The sequence below is a fragment of the Chlorocebus sabaeus genome, chromosome 20 (assembly GCF_047675955.1).
Source record: "Chlorocebus sabaeus isolate Y175 chromosome 20, mChlSab1.0.hap1, whole genome shotgun sequence".
In the NCBI taxonomy this organism is placed as follows: domain Eukaryota; kingdom Metazoa; phylum Chordata; class Mammalia; order Primates; family Cercopithecidae; genus Chlorocebus; species Chlorocebus sabaeus.
Window position 1 is genome coordinate 2,376,939 of NC_132923.1, and position 21,697 is coordinate 2,398,635.

A 21,697-nucleotide genomic window follows, 5' to 3' on the forward strand; every position below is an offset into this window, starting at 1 on the left:
AGCAAAATGAGAAAAGTAAGAAAAAATATTATTTTTCATAAAACTAAATTTATTCAAGCTGAAAATTTATGTTTATTTTGAGACTATGTCTTTCCTGTGCTGTCATTGATATATATATTCGTGAAATCAGGTGTTTCTATATATAAGCATCAAGCAATTAGAAAATAAAATTTCAACAATATAGCATTTATAATAGCATCAAAAAATGTCACACACTGCCAAGCGTGGTGGCTTATGCCTGTAATTCCAGCACTTTGGAAGGTCAAGGTTGTAAGGATTGCTTGAACCCAGGAGCTGGAGAGCAGCTAGGGCAACAGAGTGAGATCCCATCTCTACAAAAAATAAAACAATTAGTTGGCCGTAGTGATATGTACCTGTGTTCCCAGCTACTTAGGAGGCTAAGGTGGGAGAATCACTTGCCTGGGTGACAGAGTGAGACCTTGTCTAAAAAAAAAAAAAATCAAACACTAAGGAACAAATAAGAAACAATACACAAAATCCCTGTAAGTGAGAGGTGACAATGTGCTAGCAGCTCTCACTCTCAGCACCTCCTCGGCCTGGGAGTCCACTCTGGCGGTGCTTGAGGAGCCCTTCAGCCTCCCACGGCACCGTGGGAGCCTTTCTCTGGGCAGGCTGAGGGCGGAGCCGCCTCTGCTTGTGGTGAGGTGTGGAGGGAGAGGCGTGGGCGGGAACCGGGGCTGCGCGCAGCGCTAGCTGGCCAGTGCGAGTTCTGGCAGGCCTTGCAGGCGGAGCGGCCTGCTGGTCCCACGGCCCAGGGCAGTGAGGGGCTTAGCACCCTGACCAGCAGCTGCGGAGGTTGCGCTGGGTCCCCCAGACCCCAGCCTTAGCTGCCTCCCCACGGGGCAGCGGTCGGGACTTGCAGCCCGCCGTGTCTGAGCTCACCGCCCTGCGGTGGGCTCCCTCATGGCCTGAGCCTCCCCTACGGGCGCTGCCCCCTGCTACGTGGCGCCCGGTCCCATTGACAGCCCAAGGGCTGAGGAGTGCAGGCCCAGCTCTGGACTGGAGGGCAGCTCTGCCTGCAGCCCTGGTGCGGGATCCACTAGGTGAAGCCAGCTGGGCTCCTGAGCTGAATGGCGATTTGGATAACTTTTATGTCTAGCTAGAGGATGGTAAATACACCAATCAGTATTCTGTGTCTAGTTCAAGGTTTGTAAATACACCAATTGGTACTCTGTATCTCGCTAACTCTGTGTCTGGCTAACCTAGTGGGAACTTGGAGAACTTTTCTGTCTAGCACTCTGTACCTAGCTCAAGGATTGTAAAGGCACCAATCAGCACTCTGTAAAATAGACCAATCAGCCCTCTGTAAAATGGACCAATCAGCAGGATGTGGGTGGGGTCAGATAAGGGAATAAAAGTAGGGCACTGGAGGCAGCAGTGACAACCCTCTGGGGTCCCCTTCCACACTGTGGAAGCTTTGTTCTTTGTTCTTTGCAATAAATCTTGCTGCTGCTCACTGTTTGGGTCCACGCTGCCTTTATGAGCTGTAACACTCACAGCAAAGGTCTGCCGCTTCACTCATGAAGCCAATGAGACCACCAACCCACTGGGAAGAATGAACAACTCCAGATGTGCTGCCTTTAAGAGCTGTAACACTCACCATGAAGGCCTGCAGCTCCACTCCTGACAGCAAGACCACAAACCCACCAGAAGGAAGAAGCTCCAGACACATCTGAACGTCTGAAGGAACAAACTCCAGACACACCATCTTTAAGAACTGTAACACTCACTGCGAGGGTCCGTGGCTTCATTCTTGAAGTCAGTGAGACCAAGAACCCACCAATTCCGGACACATAAGGAAGATGTTACATGTGAAAAAGCAATAAAAACACAAATAAATGAAGAAACAGGCCACACTCAATATTTTAAAGACATAAATTATTTCTAAAATGATCTACAGATTCAATGTAATTCCAATAAAATTCTAAAGGGTATGTTTGTGTGTGTGTGTGTGTGTGTGTGTGTGTAGAGGCAAACGACCAAGAATAACCAAAAAAAGAACAACAAAGTGAGAAGCCTTGCTCTACTGGATATCAAGACATTTTATAAATCTAAAATATTTGGGCCAGGCACGATGGCTCACACCTGTAATTCCAGTACTTTGGGAGGCTGAGTTGGGTAGATCACAAGGTCAGGTGTTCGAGACCAATCTGACCAACAAGATGAAATCCTGTCTCTAATAAAAATACAAAAATTAGCCAGGCGTGGTAGTGCATGCCTGTAATCCCAGCTACTCAGGAGGCTAAGGTAGGAGAATCGCTTGAACCCGGGAAGCGGAGGTTGTAGTGAGCCGAGATCGCGCCGTCGCACTCCAACCTTGGCGACAGAGAGCGGCTTTGTCTCAAAAAAAAAAAACAAAACAAAACAAAAAACAAAAACAAAAAAAAAAAACACACATATATATATATATGTGTAAATAAATAAATAAAATATTTGGAACCATATGGTATGCACACAAGGAAGTGCTGCTTTCCATTACAGGCCAGTGATTACTTTTTGGGAAGGAGCTCTGTTATCTGGAAGCAGCATATGGAAAGCTTCTGGGTGCTGCCAAAGTTTCATTTCTGGGCTAGGATGATAATTACACATCCTATTTGGCTTTTTTGAAATTCATTAAACTGCATATTTAATGTCATATCTTTTTCTGTATGTGTAATTTTACAATAAAGCTTCTCCAAGTCACTTGGAGATGTAGATGTGGAACTGGAGTGAGTTGGTGGGGAGGGGCTTTCTTCCACACGCTTACATCTTTGTGCACATACATACTGTCACATATGTACCTATACTCCCAGCACTTTGGGAGGCTGAGGCAGGAGGATTGCTTGTGCCCAGGAGTTCAAGACCAGCCAGGCCAACATGGTGAGAACCCGTCTCTACAAAAAATACAGAAGTTAGCAGGGTGTGGTGGTGTGTGCCTATAGTCCCAGGTACTTGGGAGGCTGAGGCGGGAGGATCACCTAAGCCTAGGAGGTTGAGGTTGCAGTAAGCTGAGATTGTGCCACTGCACTCCATCCAGCCTGGGCAGTAGAATGAGACCCTGTCTCAACATAAATAAATACATAAAATAAAGAGAAGCTGCTGTCAAGCAAGACTGGATATTGCCCTCTCTCTCAATTTTCTATTTCCTGAAGTAATAGATTTACTTTTTAGAAAAGCCACTTTGAGATGGGGTTTCTATTAGTTACAGCTAAAAAGAACCAGACTAAACTAAATCAATGTCCAGGGCAGTGGGGTTTAGAGGAAGTTGTGTGGGGAACAGATTCAAGAGAAAGTAGGGGCAGAATCAATGAGATGCAATCACTGACTGGATGATGATGGTTAGAAGGGGTACTGTCCCTAAAATAGATGTACCGTTTTCCCAGTCTATTAGATGGCATCATGTACCACTAAGGATGAGATGCATAATGATATTAAAGATGTCAAAATACCAAAAAAGTGTCTTAGGATCAACTAAAGAAATTACCAGAACTATAAATTTTCTTTCTTTCTTTCTTTTTTTTTGTTTGCAAATATGTTACTGTTTTATTAATTAAGCCATTAGGTTTTCAGGTGGCTAGTTACACAGTAATGAACAACTGAGGGGGTGGTGAATTTTTTCTCTAGATCTTGAGCCCTTGTTGTTAACTTTATATATGCGTATTTACTACTGTAAACTGTAAATTTAGAGACTTTATTTATTTATTTATTTATTTTAGACGGAGTTTCACTCTTATTTCCCAGGCTGGAGTGTAGTGGTGCGATCTCGGCTCACTGCAACCTCTGCCTCCCGGGTTCAAGCGATTCTCCCGCCTCAGACTCCCGAGTAGCTGGGATCAAAGGCACCTGCCACCACACCCAGATAATTTTATATTTTTAGTAGAGACAGGGTTTCACCATATTGATCAGGCTGGTCTTGAACTCCTGACCTCAAGTGATCCACCCACCTCGGCCTCCCAAAGTGCTGGGATTACAGGCGTAAGCCATCGTGCCTGGTGAGACCTCTATTTCTAAGATAATTAATCATTTTCTGCATACACAGAGCAAATAGCTTCTAATAGATTTTAAATTTACAAAAGTATAACTTTTTTTGCAGTTTTTCTTCTTGGGTGCTATTTTATTTTCTTCTATCAATATATGAGTATTTTGTGCAAATCAGTACTTTGAACCAACAAATAGTAAATATTAGCTTAACAAAAAAGATATTCACAATCTTCGTAACAAAAGATTGCAGTATTATTAATGCTATAATGACATTATGTTTTAGGTGTATGATATTACTGGGGAAGAACTGAGCAATTCTATTATAGCTGCAGGGTGGCATTTGAGAACTTCATGACATAGGAACAGGAATAAGACAGGAGGTTCGAAGCATCAGAGAGGTTTCATATTGATTCAGTTTCAAATGAAGTCTGTAGTAAATTTTCCCTAGTTTGTGGCAAAATGACAAAATTAAAGACAAAGTAGTGAGTCTTTGTGTGAAGCTAAATTTATTCAAACTAAAGATTTACACATTTTAAAAAAATCTTTTATTCTTTTTTTGGTGTGTTTTGTATCTCTTTCCCCTCTATTCCTTTTTACCACATTATTCAGAAATGATCAGTTTCCCATCTTGTTAAAATTTCCTTTTTCTATTTCTATGAAATGATAAGTATGGCCAATGTTTGATTTCATTTTATTTATTTATTTATTTAGAGATACGGTCTTGCTCTGTTACCTAAGCTGGAGTACAGTGGCATGATCATAATTCACTGAATCTTCTATCTCCGGGGCTCAAGAACCCTCCCGCCTTGCCTCAGCCCCGCCTGAGACTACAGGCAAGTGCCACCATGCCATGCTAATTTTTTAATTTTTATTTTTAGTAGAGAAGTGGTTGCCCTATGTTGCCCAGGCTGGTCTCAAACTCCTGAGTTCAAAGTGATCCTCCTGCCTTGGCCTCCCAAAGCATTGGGATTTGAGCCAATGTGCCAAGCCAGCAGAAGCTTAATTTAGAGAAAGTTTTTATTTTGCACAAAAGAAAGGCACAAAAACCCAAAATCAATGCCAACTCTTGTTAGTCTCTTCGTCTACTCGTTTTGTTTTCATGGACTTTGACACAGGTTCATGAAACCCCCAGATCCGGGAACAATGCTAGTAGGCGATATTTAGGATTGGTTTTTTTTCTTCAGAACCTGTTAATTCCACTGTGTAAATTACCTCCCTGAGATAACAGAAACTTCCCCAGCACTGGGCATTGTGCCAGGGGAGGGTGAGGCTGGAAACCTGGGTTTGACCCTGCTAGGCTTTCTCCATAAAGGTTTCAGCCCCTCATTCCACATCAGGAGTGTTTTTGGAGAAAGCTGCACTCTGTTAAGCTCCAGGCTGCAGTGTAGAGAGAGAGTGAAGGAGCTCTCTGTAACCAAGTAAAGTGCAGCTGAGACTCCGACAAGGTCTGTCAGTTGGGGGAACCCTGTTTTCAGCTTACGTCTGCTTTTGGTCTCAGAGGTGTGTGAGGTTTAAACAAAAGGCAAGGGCTTTTGGAGTCTTTGTAGGACTGGACAGGGGTGGGACAGGGATGTAGAGAAAAATGATGGGCAAGACAGTGACCTTCATCTTGCTTTCTTTAGATTACGATGAACCAACTCAGCTTCCTGCTTTTTCTCATTGCGGCCACCAGAGGGTGGATTACAGGTGAGTCACGCTGCTAGGGACAGAGTTCCTTCAGCTGGGTGGCTCCTGGGATCCTGGTCTCTCCCAGGACACAGAGCATGTCTTTGAGATGCACAGAGGCCGGCTTGCATGTAGACTGAGTGCTGATTTCTGGTCTCTGGTGGGATCTGGCCTGTGGCAGTGAGCGTGTTGCTTGAGGCATGTCCTGGGTCCAGGCTCTGTGCTTTTGTGTGGCCCTGAGGGGGCTGTGATAAGAACTGTGCCACCTCCCAGCCACTGCCCACTCCTGTGGTCTTGGCTGTGGGATTTCCATGGGAACTACGTGGTCTGCTTTGTGCCTGGAGAACATTCTCTTCACAGTCTTCCTCTCTACAACGAGAATAACAATGACATTTAAAAATTTGTATTTTCCTTCACTGTGTAAATTTTTTTTTTTTTTTTAAAGAAAAGGCTGTTTCAAAATATCTTCTTCATCTTTGCAAAATCACTGTTTATTAACGGTGTGTTAGGTATGAGAAAACTGAGATCAGTCACCTCTGACCTCAAAGCTTTTCCCCTAGACTGTTCGAATAGTTTGCACTTTTTGGAGTAGAGATTAGTCTCACTGCTCCTTACTTCACACCCCATGTTTCACCCATATTAAGCAGTTTGTAGTTCTACAGCTGGGCCACGCTGTATCTTTTTTTTTTTTTTTTCTCTAGGCCTGTGGATATGCTGTTTTCCCTGCCTTGGATTCTCTTCCTACTGATAAATCATGTTTATTCTCTCAGAAGAAGCTACGATGTCACCTGGACTGAAGGTCTTCTGTGACTAAGACATGAGACAACCCCTCTTGCCTCCTTCTCCCAGGCAACTGCCCTGCTCGCTGTCTGGCCTTTCCATTCTCCATTCTTACCTCAGAGTCTTTCTTTCGTTCTCTTGAGTTTGTCTTTCTTCTACCATTTATTCTTCTCAATCCAATTTTCTGTTGACTTGTCAGCAATTCTCTCTAGAGGCAAGCTCTTGCTGGGGAAGTTTAATGTCTTTGATTACTCAGTGCTTAGGGCAGGCAGGACCCAGTACAAGGGCAGGTCATGTGGCGGGAGGCCCACATTAAGCCTGTGCTGGCTGTCGCATCGGACGGGCTGAGTGGATGTGACGCTGATGGGTTGAGTGGATGTGACGCTGATGGGCTGAGTGGGTGTGACACTGGCTGTCTCAGGCCTTACCACCCTGGCATTGAGGTTCTGTTACAGTGGTGGAATGAGTGTGACTGCTGATAGGAGAGGCTAGGTTTTGTGTCAGACCAGGAATGAGAATCAAACTCTCTATATTCCGTAGATGAGGCTAACACTTACTCCAAGGAATGGACCTGTTCTTCGTCTTCATCTCTGCCCAGAACCTGCAAGGAAATCAAAGACAAGTGCCCTAGTGCATGTGGTGAGTGATAAACACTCAAACAGAGCTCAGTGAGGGTATCAGGATTGTGTCTTCTGGGAGTCATTTTGTCTTTTAGTTAAAAAAATTGTGGTAAAGTATATGTACACATATTACAATTTGCATAATATTTGCCATTTTAAGCAATAGTAAGTGTGCAATTCAGTGGCATTCGTTACCTTCAAGGTTGTGCAACCATCACTGCTATCCATATGCAGAACTTTTTTATTACCACAAACAGAAACTCTGTACTTAGTAACTAGGAGGGGCCGGATGCGGTGGCTCACAGCTGTAAAGTGCTCACCCAGCACTTTACGAGGCTGTGGCAGGTGGGTGTGGTGGTGCACACTTGTAATTCCAGCTACTTGGGAGGCTGAAGTGGGAGGATCGCGTGAACTCAGGAGGCAGAGGTGGCAGTGAGCCGAGATGGTGCTACTGCACACCAGCCTGGGCAACAGAGTGAGGCTCCATCTCAAAAGCAAAAACAACAACAAAACAAAACAAAAAATAACATGGAGTTATTAAGCAATAACTCCCTTCCCTCAGTCTCTGGTAGCTGCATTCTACTTTCTGTCTGTATGAATTTGCCTAGTGTAGTTACCTCATGTAATTGGAGTCATACAGTATTTGTCCTTTGATGTCTGACTTATTTCATTTAGCACAGTGTTTTGAGGGTTTGTCCATGTTGTAGTATTTCATTCCCTTTTATCCATTGTTGATACATATATGCACACACACCATGTTTTGTTTATTCATTCACCTGTTGGTGAATATTTGAATTGTTTCTTCTGTTTGACTCTTGTGACTAATGCTGCGATAAACACTGGTGCAAAAGCATCAGCTTGAGACCCTGTTTTCAACTGTTTTGGGGACAGAACTGCACTGGAATTGCTGGGTCATATGATAATTCCATGTTTAACTTTATGAAAAATGTCACTGGGATTTTATACAATTCTATGTTCTGCCTCAGTTACAGGAACATGATCTTCTGAACTCAGGGAGGCCCCAGTAGCCCTGGGAGCACTGAGTGATGTGACTCAGGACAGGAGCCTTTAGGCCATGTTTCTGGTTTCTAGGGCCTTTCTTGTCATGGGGCTGAGCTGAACCCTCAGCTCTCAGACAGTGAGGCTCTGGGCTGATTCTCTCTACAGATGGCCTGTATTTTCTCCGCACTGAGAATGGTGTTATCTACCAGACCTTCTGTGACATGACCTCTGGGGGTGGTGGCTGGACCCTGGTGGCCAGCGTGCACGAGAATGACATGCATGGGAAGTGTACGGTGGGTGATCACTGGTCCAGTCAGCAGGGCAGCAAAGCAGACTACCCAGAGGGGGACGGTAACTGGGCCAACTACAACACCTTTGGGTCTGCAGAGGCAGCCACAAGTGATGACTACAAGGTTGGTGCCACTTCCCACCCACTAGGGTGAGGGTGAGGAGTGGAGTGTGGCTGACCACAAGCCTGCAGGGGGGAGGGCTGGAAGGTGGGGATGTGGGGAAGGGCTGAAGAAGAAGAGAGAAATACTTGCACTTTTTTTTTCTTTTCTTGAGACGGAGTTTCACTCTGTTGCCCAGGTTGGAGTGCAATGGTGTGATCTTGGCTCATAGCAACCACTGCCTCCTGGGTTCAAGTGATCCTCTGCTTCAAAAGTAGCTGGGATTATAAGTGCTCACTACCACACTTGGCTAAGTTTTGTACTTTTAGTAGAGACAAGTTTTCTCCATGTTGGCTGGGCTCGTCTCGAATTCCTGACCTCAAGTGATCTGCCCACCTTGGTCTCCAAAAGTGCTGGGATTACAGGCATGAGCCACCACGCCCAGCCAACTTACATGTAGAATCACAACTTCCTCCTAACAAGGCCGTTAGGGCCCTGGGTGTGGTGGGATCATCTGCTGGGAGTGGGGTGTCTGAGTGTGGCTGGCCATCTGCTCACCTGGAGTCCAGAGCTCTCAGTCCAGCTGAGGCTGCATGTGTGGACCTTCTACCTCCTGGGACCTCCTGGCCCAGTCAGGCTCAGTGTCTGTTGCTTTCCAGAACCCCGGCTACTATGACATCCAGGCCAAGGACCTGGGCATCTGGCATGTGCCCAACAAATCCCCCATGCAGCACTGGAGAAACAGCTCCCTGCTGAGGTACCACACTGACACTGGCTTCCTCCAGACACTGGGACATAATCTGTTTGGCATCTACCAGGTACAGAGGGCTGCTGGCTGGGACTGGTTTTCATGGGTGTTCAGAAAGCAAGTGTTAGAGGTTGGGCAGGAATCATTTTTCAATGGGCCTGTCTCCCATGTTCTTCTAACCTGTATTTGCTAATGGCTTCTGTTGCTTTTCTTAGGAATTCTGAGCCAGGCAAGAGAAAAGATCTATGGGAGGAGTGGGGGCCTGGGGGAGGGATAGCATTAGAAGAAATACCTAATGGAAATGACGGGTTAATGGGTGCAGCAAACCGACATGACACATGTCTACCTATGTAACCAACCTGCACATTGTGCACATGTACCCTAGAACCTAGAGTATAATAATAATAATAATAATTAAAGACCTATGGGAGAGGACAGCGGGGGCAGGAAGAGTGTGGGTGGGCTGGGGAGAAGGAGAGAGAGAATGAAGTGGTCTAGGCTGCCGCAGAATCACAGCTCCTGAGTAACTGGCAGCAGTACCAGGGAAAGATTCTTATTTTGACTGGTTTTGAAGTAATCTCAGTTACTGAGAAAGCATTGTTTCCCTTCTATGAATGGCAGCATCCCAGGAGATGCTGGTAATGGCAAATCTGTTGTCTTTACTCCATGACTTTTTCTTTCTTTATAGAAATTCCCAGTGAAATATGGAGTAGGACAGTGTATTACTGACAACGGCCCGGCGATCCCTGTGGTCTATGATTTTGGTGATGCCCAGAAAACAGCATCTTATTATTCACCCTATGGCCAGCATGAGTCTTTGATGATCCTCTGAACTCTTAGTAGGAAAGGGAATACATTCAACTGTGCTAGGTAACAGTTATGCCTCTGACTGAGGCCTGGTTCTCTTCTGTAATGTTCCCTGTGTTGCCTCACTTGTTTTGCATGGCTGCCTTTGAGATCTGAACTGTTATTAACGTCATTTTAGGAAACTGAAGCACTGAGAGATTTAGAATCTTGCCAAGATCACAAGGCATATGTGGAAGAGTTATCAATTAGGGTGAGAAATTTGGCTCCAGACTTTTTTTTTTCTTGAGATGGAGTTTCACTCTTGTTGCCCAGGCTGGAGTGCAATTGTGCAGTTTTGGCTCACCACAACCTGTGCCTCCCAGGTTCAAATGATTTTCCTGTCTCAGCCTCCCAAGTAGCTGGGATTACAGGTGCCTGCCACCATGCCTGGCTAATTTTTGTATTTTTAGTAGAGATGGGGTTTCACCATGCTGACCAGGCTGGTCTCCAACTCCCAACCTTAGGCGATCCACCCGCTTTGGCCTCCCAAAGTGTTGGAATTACAGGTGTGAGCCACCGTGCCCGGCCAGGCTGCAGACTCCAGACTCTTCACTCCTAACAACCCACTCTCAGCCCTGCAGGAGCTTGTTAGGACCAGGCCAGGCCATGTGTATAGAACAACCAAAAAAATGGCAGGACTTTTTTCTATTGTGAGTTTATTTTGTGTGAAGCCAAAGTTGGTAGTATAGTTTGCTTCACAGAGCCTGAGCATATATTATAGAACTCAAAGCTGTTATTGTTTACATTTGGGAGTCGAGAGTTTAAAACAAAGGAGAAAAGAAAAATGTAAATAGGAACAGAGTGAATACATCTGTTAACTGCTGAAACTCAGTTCTTGTAGATGTTCAGTGGTGATCTTCCCGCAGAGTTGAATTTCTCTTCACAAGCCTCTGGCAGATGAGGAACCCTCTCTGAGGACCAGCTCTTGCTCTCTGGGGTTGGGAAAAGTTCCCTCTTAGCTAAGTTTGAGGCCAGGATGCACCAGCCATTGGCCACAGAGGTGCTGGGCTCCACCAGTACGGCTGGAGTGTTGGGCTGTAGCCTGAGCTTTGGCATCGAGAATCTCAGGGCTGGCCTAACAAAAGTGATTTCTAGCATCTTCCTTGAATGCTGTTTTGTGCCTCTTGTTTTCAGGGGAGTTCACTGCGGGATTTGTTCAGTTCAGGGTATTTAATAATGAGAGAGCAGCCAATGCCTTGTGTGCTGGAATGAAGGTCACTGGATGTAACACTGAACACGTGAGTCTCTGTGGGGACCACAGGAACCTGTGAGTAAGGTCGCGTTCGTCAGTGTGTGTTGGTATGTGTGTGTGTGTTGAGTGTGGTATGACTGGTGTATGTGTGTATGTGTGTGGTTGTGTGACATTCTCTTGCTCATTGCTGGGCTTCAGGGGCCAGGGCTGTGGGACCCTTTGTCCAGGTGTACACATCCTGTCCCTCTGAGGACCAAAATCAAGGAGTGAGGCTTCAAAGAACCATTGCTGGGTGCTCAGGCTTTGTGAGAAAACACTTAATCGCTTGGAGGTGGGGTGAGGTTTGTGTGCGGAAACATTCTGTAGTAGTCTTTAGAGCTGAGATTCCTTGCGAAACACAGGTGTTATTTTTCTTCATCTGAGATTTATATTTCAGAGAAAACCTGGGCCTCCCCAACCCTAGCCATGGTTTGCCTAGATACACACTGCACTGGAGAGTTGCTGGGACTGTCCTGGACATCACCTTCTAGAAACCTCACTCAGGCCATCCCTTGTGTGGTTGAAATGTTAAGGTTCAGGAATCCCGAATGGTGGGATTGATAAATTCCAGTGATTTTAAATGGAATACCAGTTGTATTAGTCCATTCTCTCACTGCTATAAAGAAATACTGGCCAGGCATGGTGGCTCACGCCTATAATCCCAGTACTTTGGGAGGCAAGGCAGGTGGATCTCTTGAGTTCAGGAGTTTGAGACCAGCCTGGGAAACATGGCGAAGCCTTGTCTCTATAAAAAATACAAAAATTAGTCAGGTGTGGTGGTGCATGCCTGTGGTCTCAGCTACTTGGGAGGCTGAGGTGGGAGGATCCGCTTAAGCCTGGGAGGTGGAGGTTGCAGTGAGCCAAGATCACACCACTGTACTCCAGCCTGGGTGACAGAGTGAGACCCTGTCTAAAAAAAAAAAAAAAAAAAAAAAAAGAGAGAGAGAAAAGAAAAGAAAAAGAAATATCTGAGACAGGATAATTTATAAAGAAACGAGGTTCAATTGGCTCATGCTTCTGCAGGCTGTACTGTAAATATAGTGGCTTCTGCTTCTAGGGAAGTCTCAGGAGGCTTCCAAACATGGCAGAAGGCAAAGATGGAGTGAGGTGTCTCCTGTGGCAGGAGCAGGAGTGAGGGCAGGGGATGTGCTACACACTTTTTTTTTTTTTTTGAGACAGAGTTTTGCTCTTATTGCCCAGGCTGAAGTGCAATGGCACGATCTAGGCTCGCCACCACCTCTGCCTCCCGGGTTCAAGCGATTCTCTTGCCTGAGTCTCCCAGGTAGCTGGGTTTACAGGCATGAGCCACCACACTGGGCTAATTTTGTATTTTTAGTAGAGATGGGGTTTCTCCATGTTGGTCAGGCTGGTCTCGAACTCCTGACCTCAAGTGATCTGCCTTCCTCAGCATCCCATAGTGCTAGGATTACAGGCATGAACCTCCACGCCCAGCTGGTGCTACACACTTTTAAATGTCCAGATCTCGTGAGAAGTCACTCACTATCATGAGGACAGCATCAAAGGACTGGTGCTAAAATCATTCATGTGAAATCACCCCAATGATCCAATCACCTCCCACAAGGCCCCACCCCCAACACTGGGGATTACAATTTGACATGAGATTTTGTGGGGACCCAAGTCCAAACCATATCACCAGTTGAATGCAGAGGATGAGCAGGGAAGTCTAGAATAGCATGGTTCTCATTTGGGTGAGTGTCATTTATGAAGTCAGAGTGTCTGGATGATGAATAGGTTCTGGCTCAATGAGGGATATAATTAACTTTGTTTTGGTCATTTGGGGCTTGAGATGCCTGTGTAGATATCCAAGCTGGATTTTGAGGTCTTCAGCACAAGACGTATCTCGACAGGAGATGGAGATTTTGGGGCCATCAGTGAATTTTTAGTAATTGAGGCCACAGTGGTCATGCAATTTATAAGCGAGAGGGAGATGGGTCCTCCACTAGGGAGCAGTGCTTAGAGGATTTATGAAAGAAAAGTACAGACAGGGGCTCTGAGCATGAGTGTTTAGAAGAGTTGAAAGAAAATCAAGACAATAATGTCACTAAAGCTAAAGGAAGAGAGTTTTTTTTTTTTTTTTTTTTTTTTTTTTTTCTTTTGAGACAGGATCGTCACCCAGGCTGCAGTGCAATGGCGCTATCTAGGCTCACTGCAACCTCCACCTCCCGAGTTCCAGCAATTCTCTTCCCTCAGCCTCCTGAGTAGTGGGACTACAGGTGCCTGTCACCTCACCCGGCTAATTTTTTTTTTGAGAGGAGTCTCGTTCTGTCACCCAGGCTGGAGTGTAGTGGCACAATCTCGCCTCACAGCAAGCTCCGCCTCCCGGGTTGATGCCATTCTCTTGCCTCAGCCTCCCAAATAGCTGGAACTACAGGCACCTGCCAGCACACCCAGCTAATTTTTTTTTTTTTTGTATTTTTAGTAGAGACAGGGCTTCACTGTGTTAGCCAGGATGGTCTCGATTTCCTGATCCACCCACCTCGGCCTCCCAAAATGCTGGGATTACAGGTGTGAGCCACCACATGTGGCCCGCACCCAGCTAATTTTTGTATTTTTTGTGGAGACAGGGTTTCATCATGTTGGCCAGGCTGGTCTTGAACTCCTGGCCTCAAGTGATCCACCTTCTTCGGCCTCCCAAACTGCTGGGATTATAGGTGAGCCAAGGAAGAGAGAGAGATTTTTATGGGAAGGATAGATCAACACTGTCAATGGAGAGTCTGATGAGGACCACAGAAATGACTGGATTCGGCTGTTAAGATGGCATTGACCTCACCGGCAGATCTCTCATTACTGCCCCTTCCTCTCTTTGTTTCCCAGCACTGCATTGGTGGAGGAGGATACTTTCCAGAGGCTAGTCCCCGGCAGTGTGGAGATTTTTCTAGTTTTGATTGGAGTGGATATGGAACTCATGTTGGTTACAGCAGCAGCCGGGAGATAACTGAGGCAGCTGTGCTTCTATTCTATCATTGAGAGCTTTGTGGGAGGGAACCCAGACCTCTCCTCCCAACCATGAGATCCCAGGGATGGAGAACAACTTACCCAGTAGCTACAATGTTATGGCAGAAGAGAAACTAATAAATCATATTGACTCAAGGCTTGGTGTTTCTGTGAATTCCTTTCCTGTAGGGGTGAAGTACTGTAGGAAATTTCAAAAGCATGTGTATTGCTGTGGCTGATTGAACTTCAACTGCTTGTGTGTTTGGACTCTTAGGACTCCGGAATCCTGACAGAGAACCATGGCATCTCTAATTCCCTTTCAGATAGCCCTTAAAATAGCCAGGAATACAGGGCAAGGGGAAAGGAAGCATTTATCCTAACCCTTCCTAACTCACCCACATGGACTGATCAATTTGTATCCTCAACCTGTAGACCCGAAAGGAGAAAAGAGTCCATTTTGGAGGGTGCACCAAAGAAGAAGGAGATATATACCCAATATCGATATCTAGTATGTTCTAACCTTAGTGACTGAGCGTTCTCCTTAGGGAAGAATGGGCTGGCATGATATGATGATGGTGACTCTCCTTGGGCAGTGGCTAAACCATTCCTGGGCTCCCATCTGCAGGTGCTCATTCAGAAGGAGCCACGTGGCCAAATAATTCCCAATGGGTTATTGGTACAGATAGGATGGGGATGGCATCAGTTCTTATCCATGACTAACTATTAGGCATAATATTGTGTTTCCTCTACAATACAAATTGGATTATGACAAACCCTTCCAATTCTTCCCCACTCTAAGTGTCAATTACTTCTCACTGGCTAGAAAATGAAGTTTAAAGTTCTTAGGCCTTAGAGGAATTAGAAGAGGAAGGGGAAGAAGGGAAAGAGGAAGGGGAAGAAGGGAAAGAGGAAGGGGAAGAAGGGAAAGAGGAAGGGGAAGAAGAAGGGAAAGAGGAAGGGGAAGAATTTTGCTTAGAAAAGGTTTAGGAGGGTTAGGGTGTGGTGACTCACGCCTATAATCCCAGCACTTTAGGAGGCCAAGGTGGGCGGATCACGAGGTCAGGAGATCAAGACCATCATGGCCAACATAGTGAAACCCCGTCTCTACTAAAAATACAAAAATTAGCTGGGCACGGGGGCACGTGCCTGTAATCCCAGCCACCCAGGAGACTGAGGCAGGAGAATTGCTTGAATCCAGGAGGTGAAAGTTGCAGTGAGCAGAGATCGCACCACTGCACTCCCACCTGGGTGACAGTGAGACTCCATCTCAAAAAAAAAAAAAAAAAAAAAAAAATTCTGGAAGGATTTTCTTTGTTGTTTAAACTAGGTCTATTTAGACCTGGGTTAGAAATTGTTAGTATGCTCTCTAGAGCTTTTTTTTCTTTAGTTCTTTCTACCTTTTTAATAACTCATTTTCTGTCATCTGTTCTTCCTGCCTTCTCTCTTACCTCTTTTCCCCATTCTCTATCCTGAAACACAGATATCTCTGTCCCTCTTCACTCTCAGATGCCCTTCTTCCAACTACAGGAGGCAAACCAGAGTATGTTTTTACCTCTGGTTGGAGTTCCCCTGTATGTGACTCACCTTTTGTGTGCCAGACACTGTTGGCTGGGAGTGTACAGACCAGTGGTGGGAGAGAGAGGTGAACATTTTTTTCTCTTTGATATATTCCTTTATGAATTAATTCCAACAATATTCATTGAGTGTGTACTTGTTCCTGGGCTAAGTGCTGGGGATACGGTAATAGAGAATTGATAGAGAAGACAGATGAATCCAATTCTAAAGCTGCAGGTGGTGGAGCCCAGGAGCTCTTTAGGTGCAAGGTGATAAAAGTCTCCCATGAGAGCTTCCCGGGTAACTGTGGAAACACAGGAGAGCGATCCCCAATCCAGAAAGAAATGTTAGGGAGGACCTCTCAGAGAAGGTGGCTTTACCTTAATTCTCCCTGCCACCTTGGCGTGACCACAGAGATCTCTGAGCTGGGAAAGTTTTCACCTGTCATTGTTTTCACTGTGCCCCACATCCAGAGGGTGAAGTTTTTAAAGGTCTATGCTCTGGAAATAGATGGAATTAGTCCAAATCCTAGCTTTCTAAATGAATCTGACCCTTGAAAAATTTTTCGTGTAGCAGAGTTTCAGTTTCCTTATCTGTAAACTACAGATAAGAGTAGTAAAGTCCTCACATGTGGTTTTCATAAAAATTAGATGAAATAATTATGTACAGCCTTTAAAGGAGTGCCTGGCCTATAGTAATTGCTTGATATATATTAGTTATTGTTATTATTTTTTGAGTCAGAGTCTTGTTCTTTGGCCCAGGCTGGAGTGCAGTAGTGCGATCTCAGCTCACTGCAACCTCCGCCTCCCAGGTTCACGCGATCCTTGTGCCTCAGCCTTATGAATAGCTGGGATTACAGGCATATGCCACCATATCTGGCTCATTTTTGTATTTTTAGTAGAGACTGGGTTTTGCCATGTTGGCCAGGCTGTTCTTGAACTCCTGGCCTCAGGTGATCCACCCACGTCGGCCTCCCAAAGTGGTGGGATTACAGGCGTGAACTACCATGCCCGGCCTATGAACAATTTTACACCAACAAATTATATAACCTGGATGAAATGGACAAATTCCTAGGAACATAAAACCTATCAAGACTAAATCATGAAGAAAGAGAAAATCTGAATAAACGTATACCTAGTAAGGTGATTGAATCAGTAATCAAAAATCTCTTGATAAAGAAAAGCTCTGGACCTGATGGTTCACTGGTGAATTCTATCAGTGAAGAAACATTTAAAGAAGAACTAACATCAATTCTTCTCAAACGTTTCCAAAAAACTGAGGAGAAGGCTAAACTCCCCAATTCTGTGAGTCCAGCTTTACCCTGATAACAGCCAGGTGAAGGCACTACAAGAAAAGAAAAATACAGATCAGTATCCATTGTGAACACTGATGCAAAAACCTTTGACAAAATACTAGCAAATCAAATTCAGCAACATATATATATGTGTGTGTGTGTATATACGTATATGTACATACATATATGTGTGTGTATACATACATATATACACGAATGTATACACACACGTATATATACGTACATATGTATACATATATACATACATACGTACGTATATATACATATATAAGGAAGTATATATAAAATAGATAAATATATATAAATAGTGATATGTATATATCCATATATACATACATATATATGTGTGTATATATATATATATACACACATATCACTTTTTAAAAAATTTTTTTAATAGAGACAGGGTTTCACCATGTTGGCCAGGCTGGTCTTGAACTCCTGACCTCAAGCAATCTGCCTACCTTGGCCTCCCAAAGTGGTGGGATTAAAGGCATGAGCCATCACGCTCTGCACCTTGTCACATATTAAAATGATTTTACATCATGACCAAGTGGGATTTATTTCTGAAAAGCAAGGATGTTTCAATAAATGAGACTTGATCAACGTAACACATCACATTAACAGAATAAAGGAAAATAGCTGTACGATCATCTCAATGGATGCAGAAAAAGTATTTGACAAAACTCAGCACTCTTTCATGTAAAACACTCAACAAACTAGGAAGAGAAGAAAATAACCGCAATGCAATGAAATAAAAGACATATACAAAAAACCCACAGCAAACATCATACTTAATGGTGAAAGCTTTTCTTTTATGTCAGGAACAAGGCAAGAATACCCACTTTGGCTACTTCTATTCAACATAGTACTGGAAGTTCTAGCCAGAGGAATAAGTCAAGAAAAACAAATAAAAGGCATCTGAATTGAAAAGAATAAGTAAAATTATCTCTGTTAACGGAGGACATGATTTTATATGTAAAAAAACCCTAAAGATTCCACAAAATATTGTTAGAACTAATAAATAAATTCACTAATGTAGCAAAATACAGAGTCTACAAACAAAATCATTTGCATTTCTATACAGCAACAATGAACAATATGAAAAGTAAAATTAATAATTCCAGTTGCAATAGCACCAAAAAGAATAACACACTAGAGAATTAACTTAGTCAAGGAGATGAAAGACTCCTTGCAAAACATTTCTGAAAGACATTAAACAAGACTTAAATAAATGGAAAGACATCTCATGTTTATGGATTGAAAGACTTAATATTGTTAAGATGTCAATACCACCCAAAGTGATTTATAGATTCAATGCAATATCTATGAAAATCTCAATGATATTTATTTGCAGAAATAGAAAAATCCATCTTAAAATTCATATGGAATCTCAAGAGACTCCAAATAGCCAAAACCACCATGAAAAATAACTAAGCTTGAAGACTCACATATCCGGATTTCAAGACTTGCTACAAAGTTACAGTATTCAAAGTAGTGTGCTACTGGCATAATATCGGACATACAAACTAATACAATAGAATAGAGAGCCCAGAAAGAAACCCTAGCATATATGGCCAAATGATTTTTGACACGGTTGCCAAGACCATTCAATGGGGAAAGGGCAGTGTTTTCAAGAAATGATACTCAGAAGCCTGAATATCCACTTGTAAAAAGAATAAAATTTGGGCTGACTGTGGTGGCTCATGCCCGTAATCCCAGCAGTTTGGGAGGCTGAGGTAGGTAGATTATGAGATCAGGAGTTCGAGACCAGTCTGACCAACATGGTGAAACCCTGTCTCTACTAAAAATACAAAAATTAGCCGGGCGTGGTCGTGCATGCCTATAATCCCAGCTACTCGGGAGGCTGAGGCAGGAAAATCACCTGAACCCAGGAGGCAGAGCTTGCAATGACCTGAGATTGTGCCACTGTACTCTAGACTGGGCGACAGAGCGAGACTCTGTATAAAAAAAAAAAAGAAAATTAACTCCAAACAGACCCATGACTTAAATGTAAGACCTAAACTATGAAACTCTCAGATAAAAATGGGACAGAAGCATCACAGCATCGCATTTGGCAATAATTTCTCGACTATGACAACAAAGCATAGGCAGCAAAAGAAAAAAATTAACAAATTGTGCTTTATGAAAATTTAAAAATGTTGTGCACCTAAAGACACTATCAACAAAGCAAAAACCCACAGAATGGGAGAAAATACTTTCAAATCATGTATCTTATAAAGAATTAATATCCAGACTATGCAGAGAACTCCCAAAATTCAACAACAAAATACCAAACAACCCAGTTCAAAAATGGTCAAAGGACTTAAATAGATCTTTCTCAAAACAAGATATACAAATGCCTAATATGCATATGAAAAAATGCTCAGCATCGCGAATCATTAGAGAAATGCAAACCAAAATCCCAATGAGATACCACCTTAAACCCATTAGGATGGCTACTATAAACAAAACAAAACAGAAAATAATAAGTGTTAGTGAGGATGTGGAGAAATGGAAACTCTTATGCACTGACAGTGGGAATGTGTTTTAGTCTGTTCTCACATTGCTATAAAGAAATATTTAAAACCAGTAATTTATAAGGAAAAGAGGTTTAATTGGCTCAACGTTCCACAGGCTTTACAGGAAGCATAGCGGCTTCTGAGAGGCCTCAAAAAACTTACAATCACGGCGGAAGGCGAAGGAGCAGCAGGCACATCTTACATAGTGGGTGCAGGAGGAAGGGAAAGAGAGGGGGGAGGCACTACACACTTTTAAACAATCAGATCTTGTGAGAACTCTATCATGAGAGCAGCACCAAAGGGAGCAATTCATCCCCATGATCCAATCACCTCCCACCAGACCCCACATCCAACATTGGGGATTACAAATGGACATGAGATTTGGGCAGGGACACAGATCCAAACCATATCAGAATGTAAAATGGTATAGCATCTGTGGAAGACAGTATTAGGTTCCTCAAAAGATTAAACATAGGCCGGGCACGGTGCTTCACGTCTATGATCCCAGCACTTTGGGAGGCTGAGGCGGGAGGATCATCTGAGGTTGGGAGTTTGAGACCAGCCTGACCAACATAGTGAAACGCTGTATCTGCTAAAAATACAAAAATTAGCTGGGTGTGGTGGCATATACCTGTAATCCCAGCTACTTGGGAGGCTGAGGCAGGAGAATCACTTGAATCCAGGAGGTGGAGGTTGCAGTGGGCTGAGATCATGCCATTGCACTCCAGCTTGGGGGACAGAGCGAGACTGTCTCAAAAAAAAAAAAAAAGATTAAACATAGAATTACCATATGATTCAGCAAGTCCACTTCTGGGTGTATACCCAAAAGAATTGAAAGCAGGGTCTTGAAGAGATGTTTGTTCATAGCAGCATTATTCACAATAACTAAAATGTGGAAGCAACCCAAGTGCCCACTGACAGACGAAGCAAAAAGTGGTACATATGTACATATATACACATAGATATACAAATATATGTACACACACACATATACACACACACATATATATACACATAGACAGGGATATTATTCAACCTTAAAAAGGAATAAAATTCTGACTGAAGCTACAACATGGATGAATCTTGAGAGCATTATGCTAAGTGAAATAAGCCAGTCAGAAAAAGACAAATCTTGTATGATTTCACTTTATGAGTACCTATAGTCAAATTTATATATAGAGAAAAATGGAATGATTGTTTCCTGGGGCTGTGGGGAAAGGGGTACGGGTCATGATTGTTTAACAGATACAGAGTTTCAGTTTTACAAGAGGAAGAGTTCTGCAGACGGATGATGGTGATGGTTGTACAACAGTATGAACGCACTTAATATTTTCTCTTGACTGAGGTGGACGGAAAGATTTTTATACCGTGCGTGTGCGTGTGTGTGTGTGTGTGTGTGTATGTGTATTTTCTTTTTTTGAGACAGAATCTCACTCTGTTGCCCAGGCTGGAGTGCAGTGGCATGATCACAGCTCACTGAAGCATTGACCTCCCTGACTCAAGAGATCCTCCTACCTCAGCCTCCCAAAGAGCTGAGACCACAGGGACGCCACCATACCTGGCTAATTAATTGTTTTTTTTTTTTGTAGAGTTGTGGTCTCACTACATTGCCTAGGCTTGTCTCGAACTCCTAAACTCAAGCAATCCGCCTGATTCAGCCTCCCAAAGTGCTGGGATTACATGGGTGAGCCTCCACACCCAGCCACATGTATGTATTTGTGTGTGTCTTTATTGAAGATCGTTTATCAATGAAAGCTTTCTTTACCATTTACCTGTTGAAGACACTGAATCAGTTAGTTCTTTCATTCCTGCTTGCAAAACAGACCATCTGATTTTCCTTTGGGCCTCTGTTTTATAATATATTACCAAAGGCAGCTGACACACAGTGTTACATTCTGTTTCCCTGATGTCTTCCCTTAGAGCTCAAGGGCACTAGGTATATGACACACTTCTTGAGTGACCACAGGCAATGCTCTTAACGTTTTCACTTCTTACATAACATGGAGTGCCATCTTTCCAACCTTCAATATTAATTTCTTCATCACCAGTAAGCCCATTACCAAGTCAATGCTGCGTGTTTTAGGTATTA

General features: G+C 43.7%; 1 protein-coding gene across 3 annotated transcripts in view; it reads left to right on the forward strand.

The window, feature by feature from the left end:
• ITLN1 (intelectin 1) overlaps window positions 1-14,374 on the forward strand; it is a 37,336-nt gene extending 22,962 nt beyond the window's left edge. Inside the window, exons 2-9 of one of the 3 annotated variants that reach the window (XM_007976460.3) lie at window positions 4,693-5,426; window positions 5,604-5,667; window positions 6,967-7,065; window positions 8,214-8,461; window positions 9,097-9,255; window positions 9,874-9,994; window positions 11,166-11,269; window positions 14,098-14,374. In XM_007976460.3, the coding sequence (XP_007974651.3) occupies window positions 5,610-5,667; window positions 6,967-7,065; window positions 8,214-8,461; window positions 9,097-9,255; window positions 9,874-9,994; window positions 11,166-11,269; window positions 14,098-14,250 (942 nt within the window). In that variant the 5' untranslated portion in view covers window positions 4,693-5,426; window positions 5,604-5,609 and the 3' untranslated portion in view covers window positions 14,251-14,374. Of the gene's footprint in view, window positions 1-4,692; window positions 5,482-5,603; window positions 5,668-6,966; window positions 7,066-8,213; window positions 8,462-9,096; window positions 9,256-9,873; window positions 9,995-11,165; window positions 11,270-14,097 lie in introns of all 3 variants that reach the window. The other 2 variants (XM_073008216.1, XM_073008218.1) reach the window with 2 other exon arrangements.
• The last annotated feature ends 7,323 nt before the right edge of the window (window positions 14,375-21,697 follow it).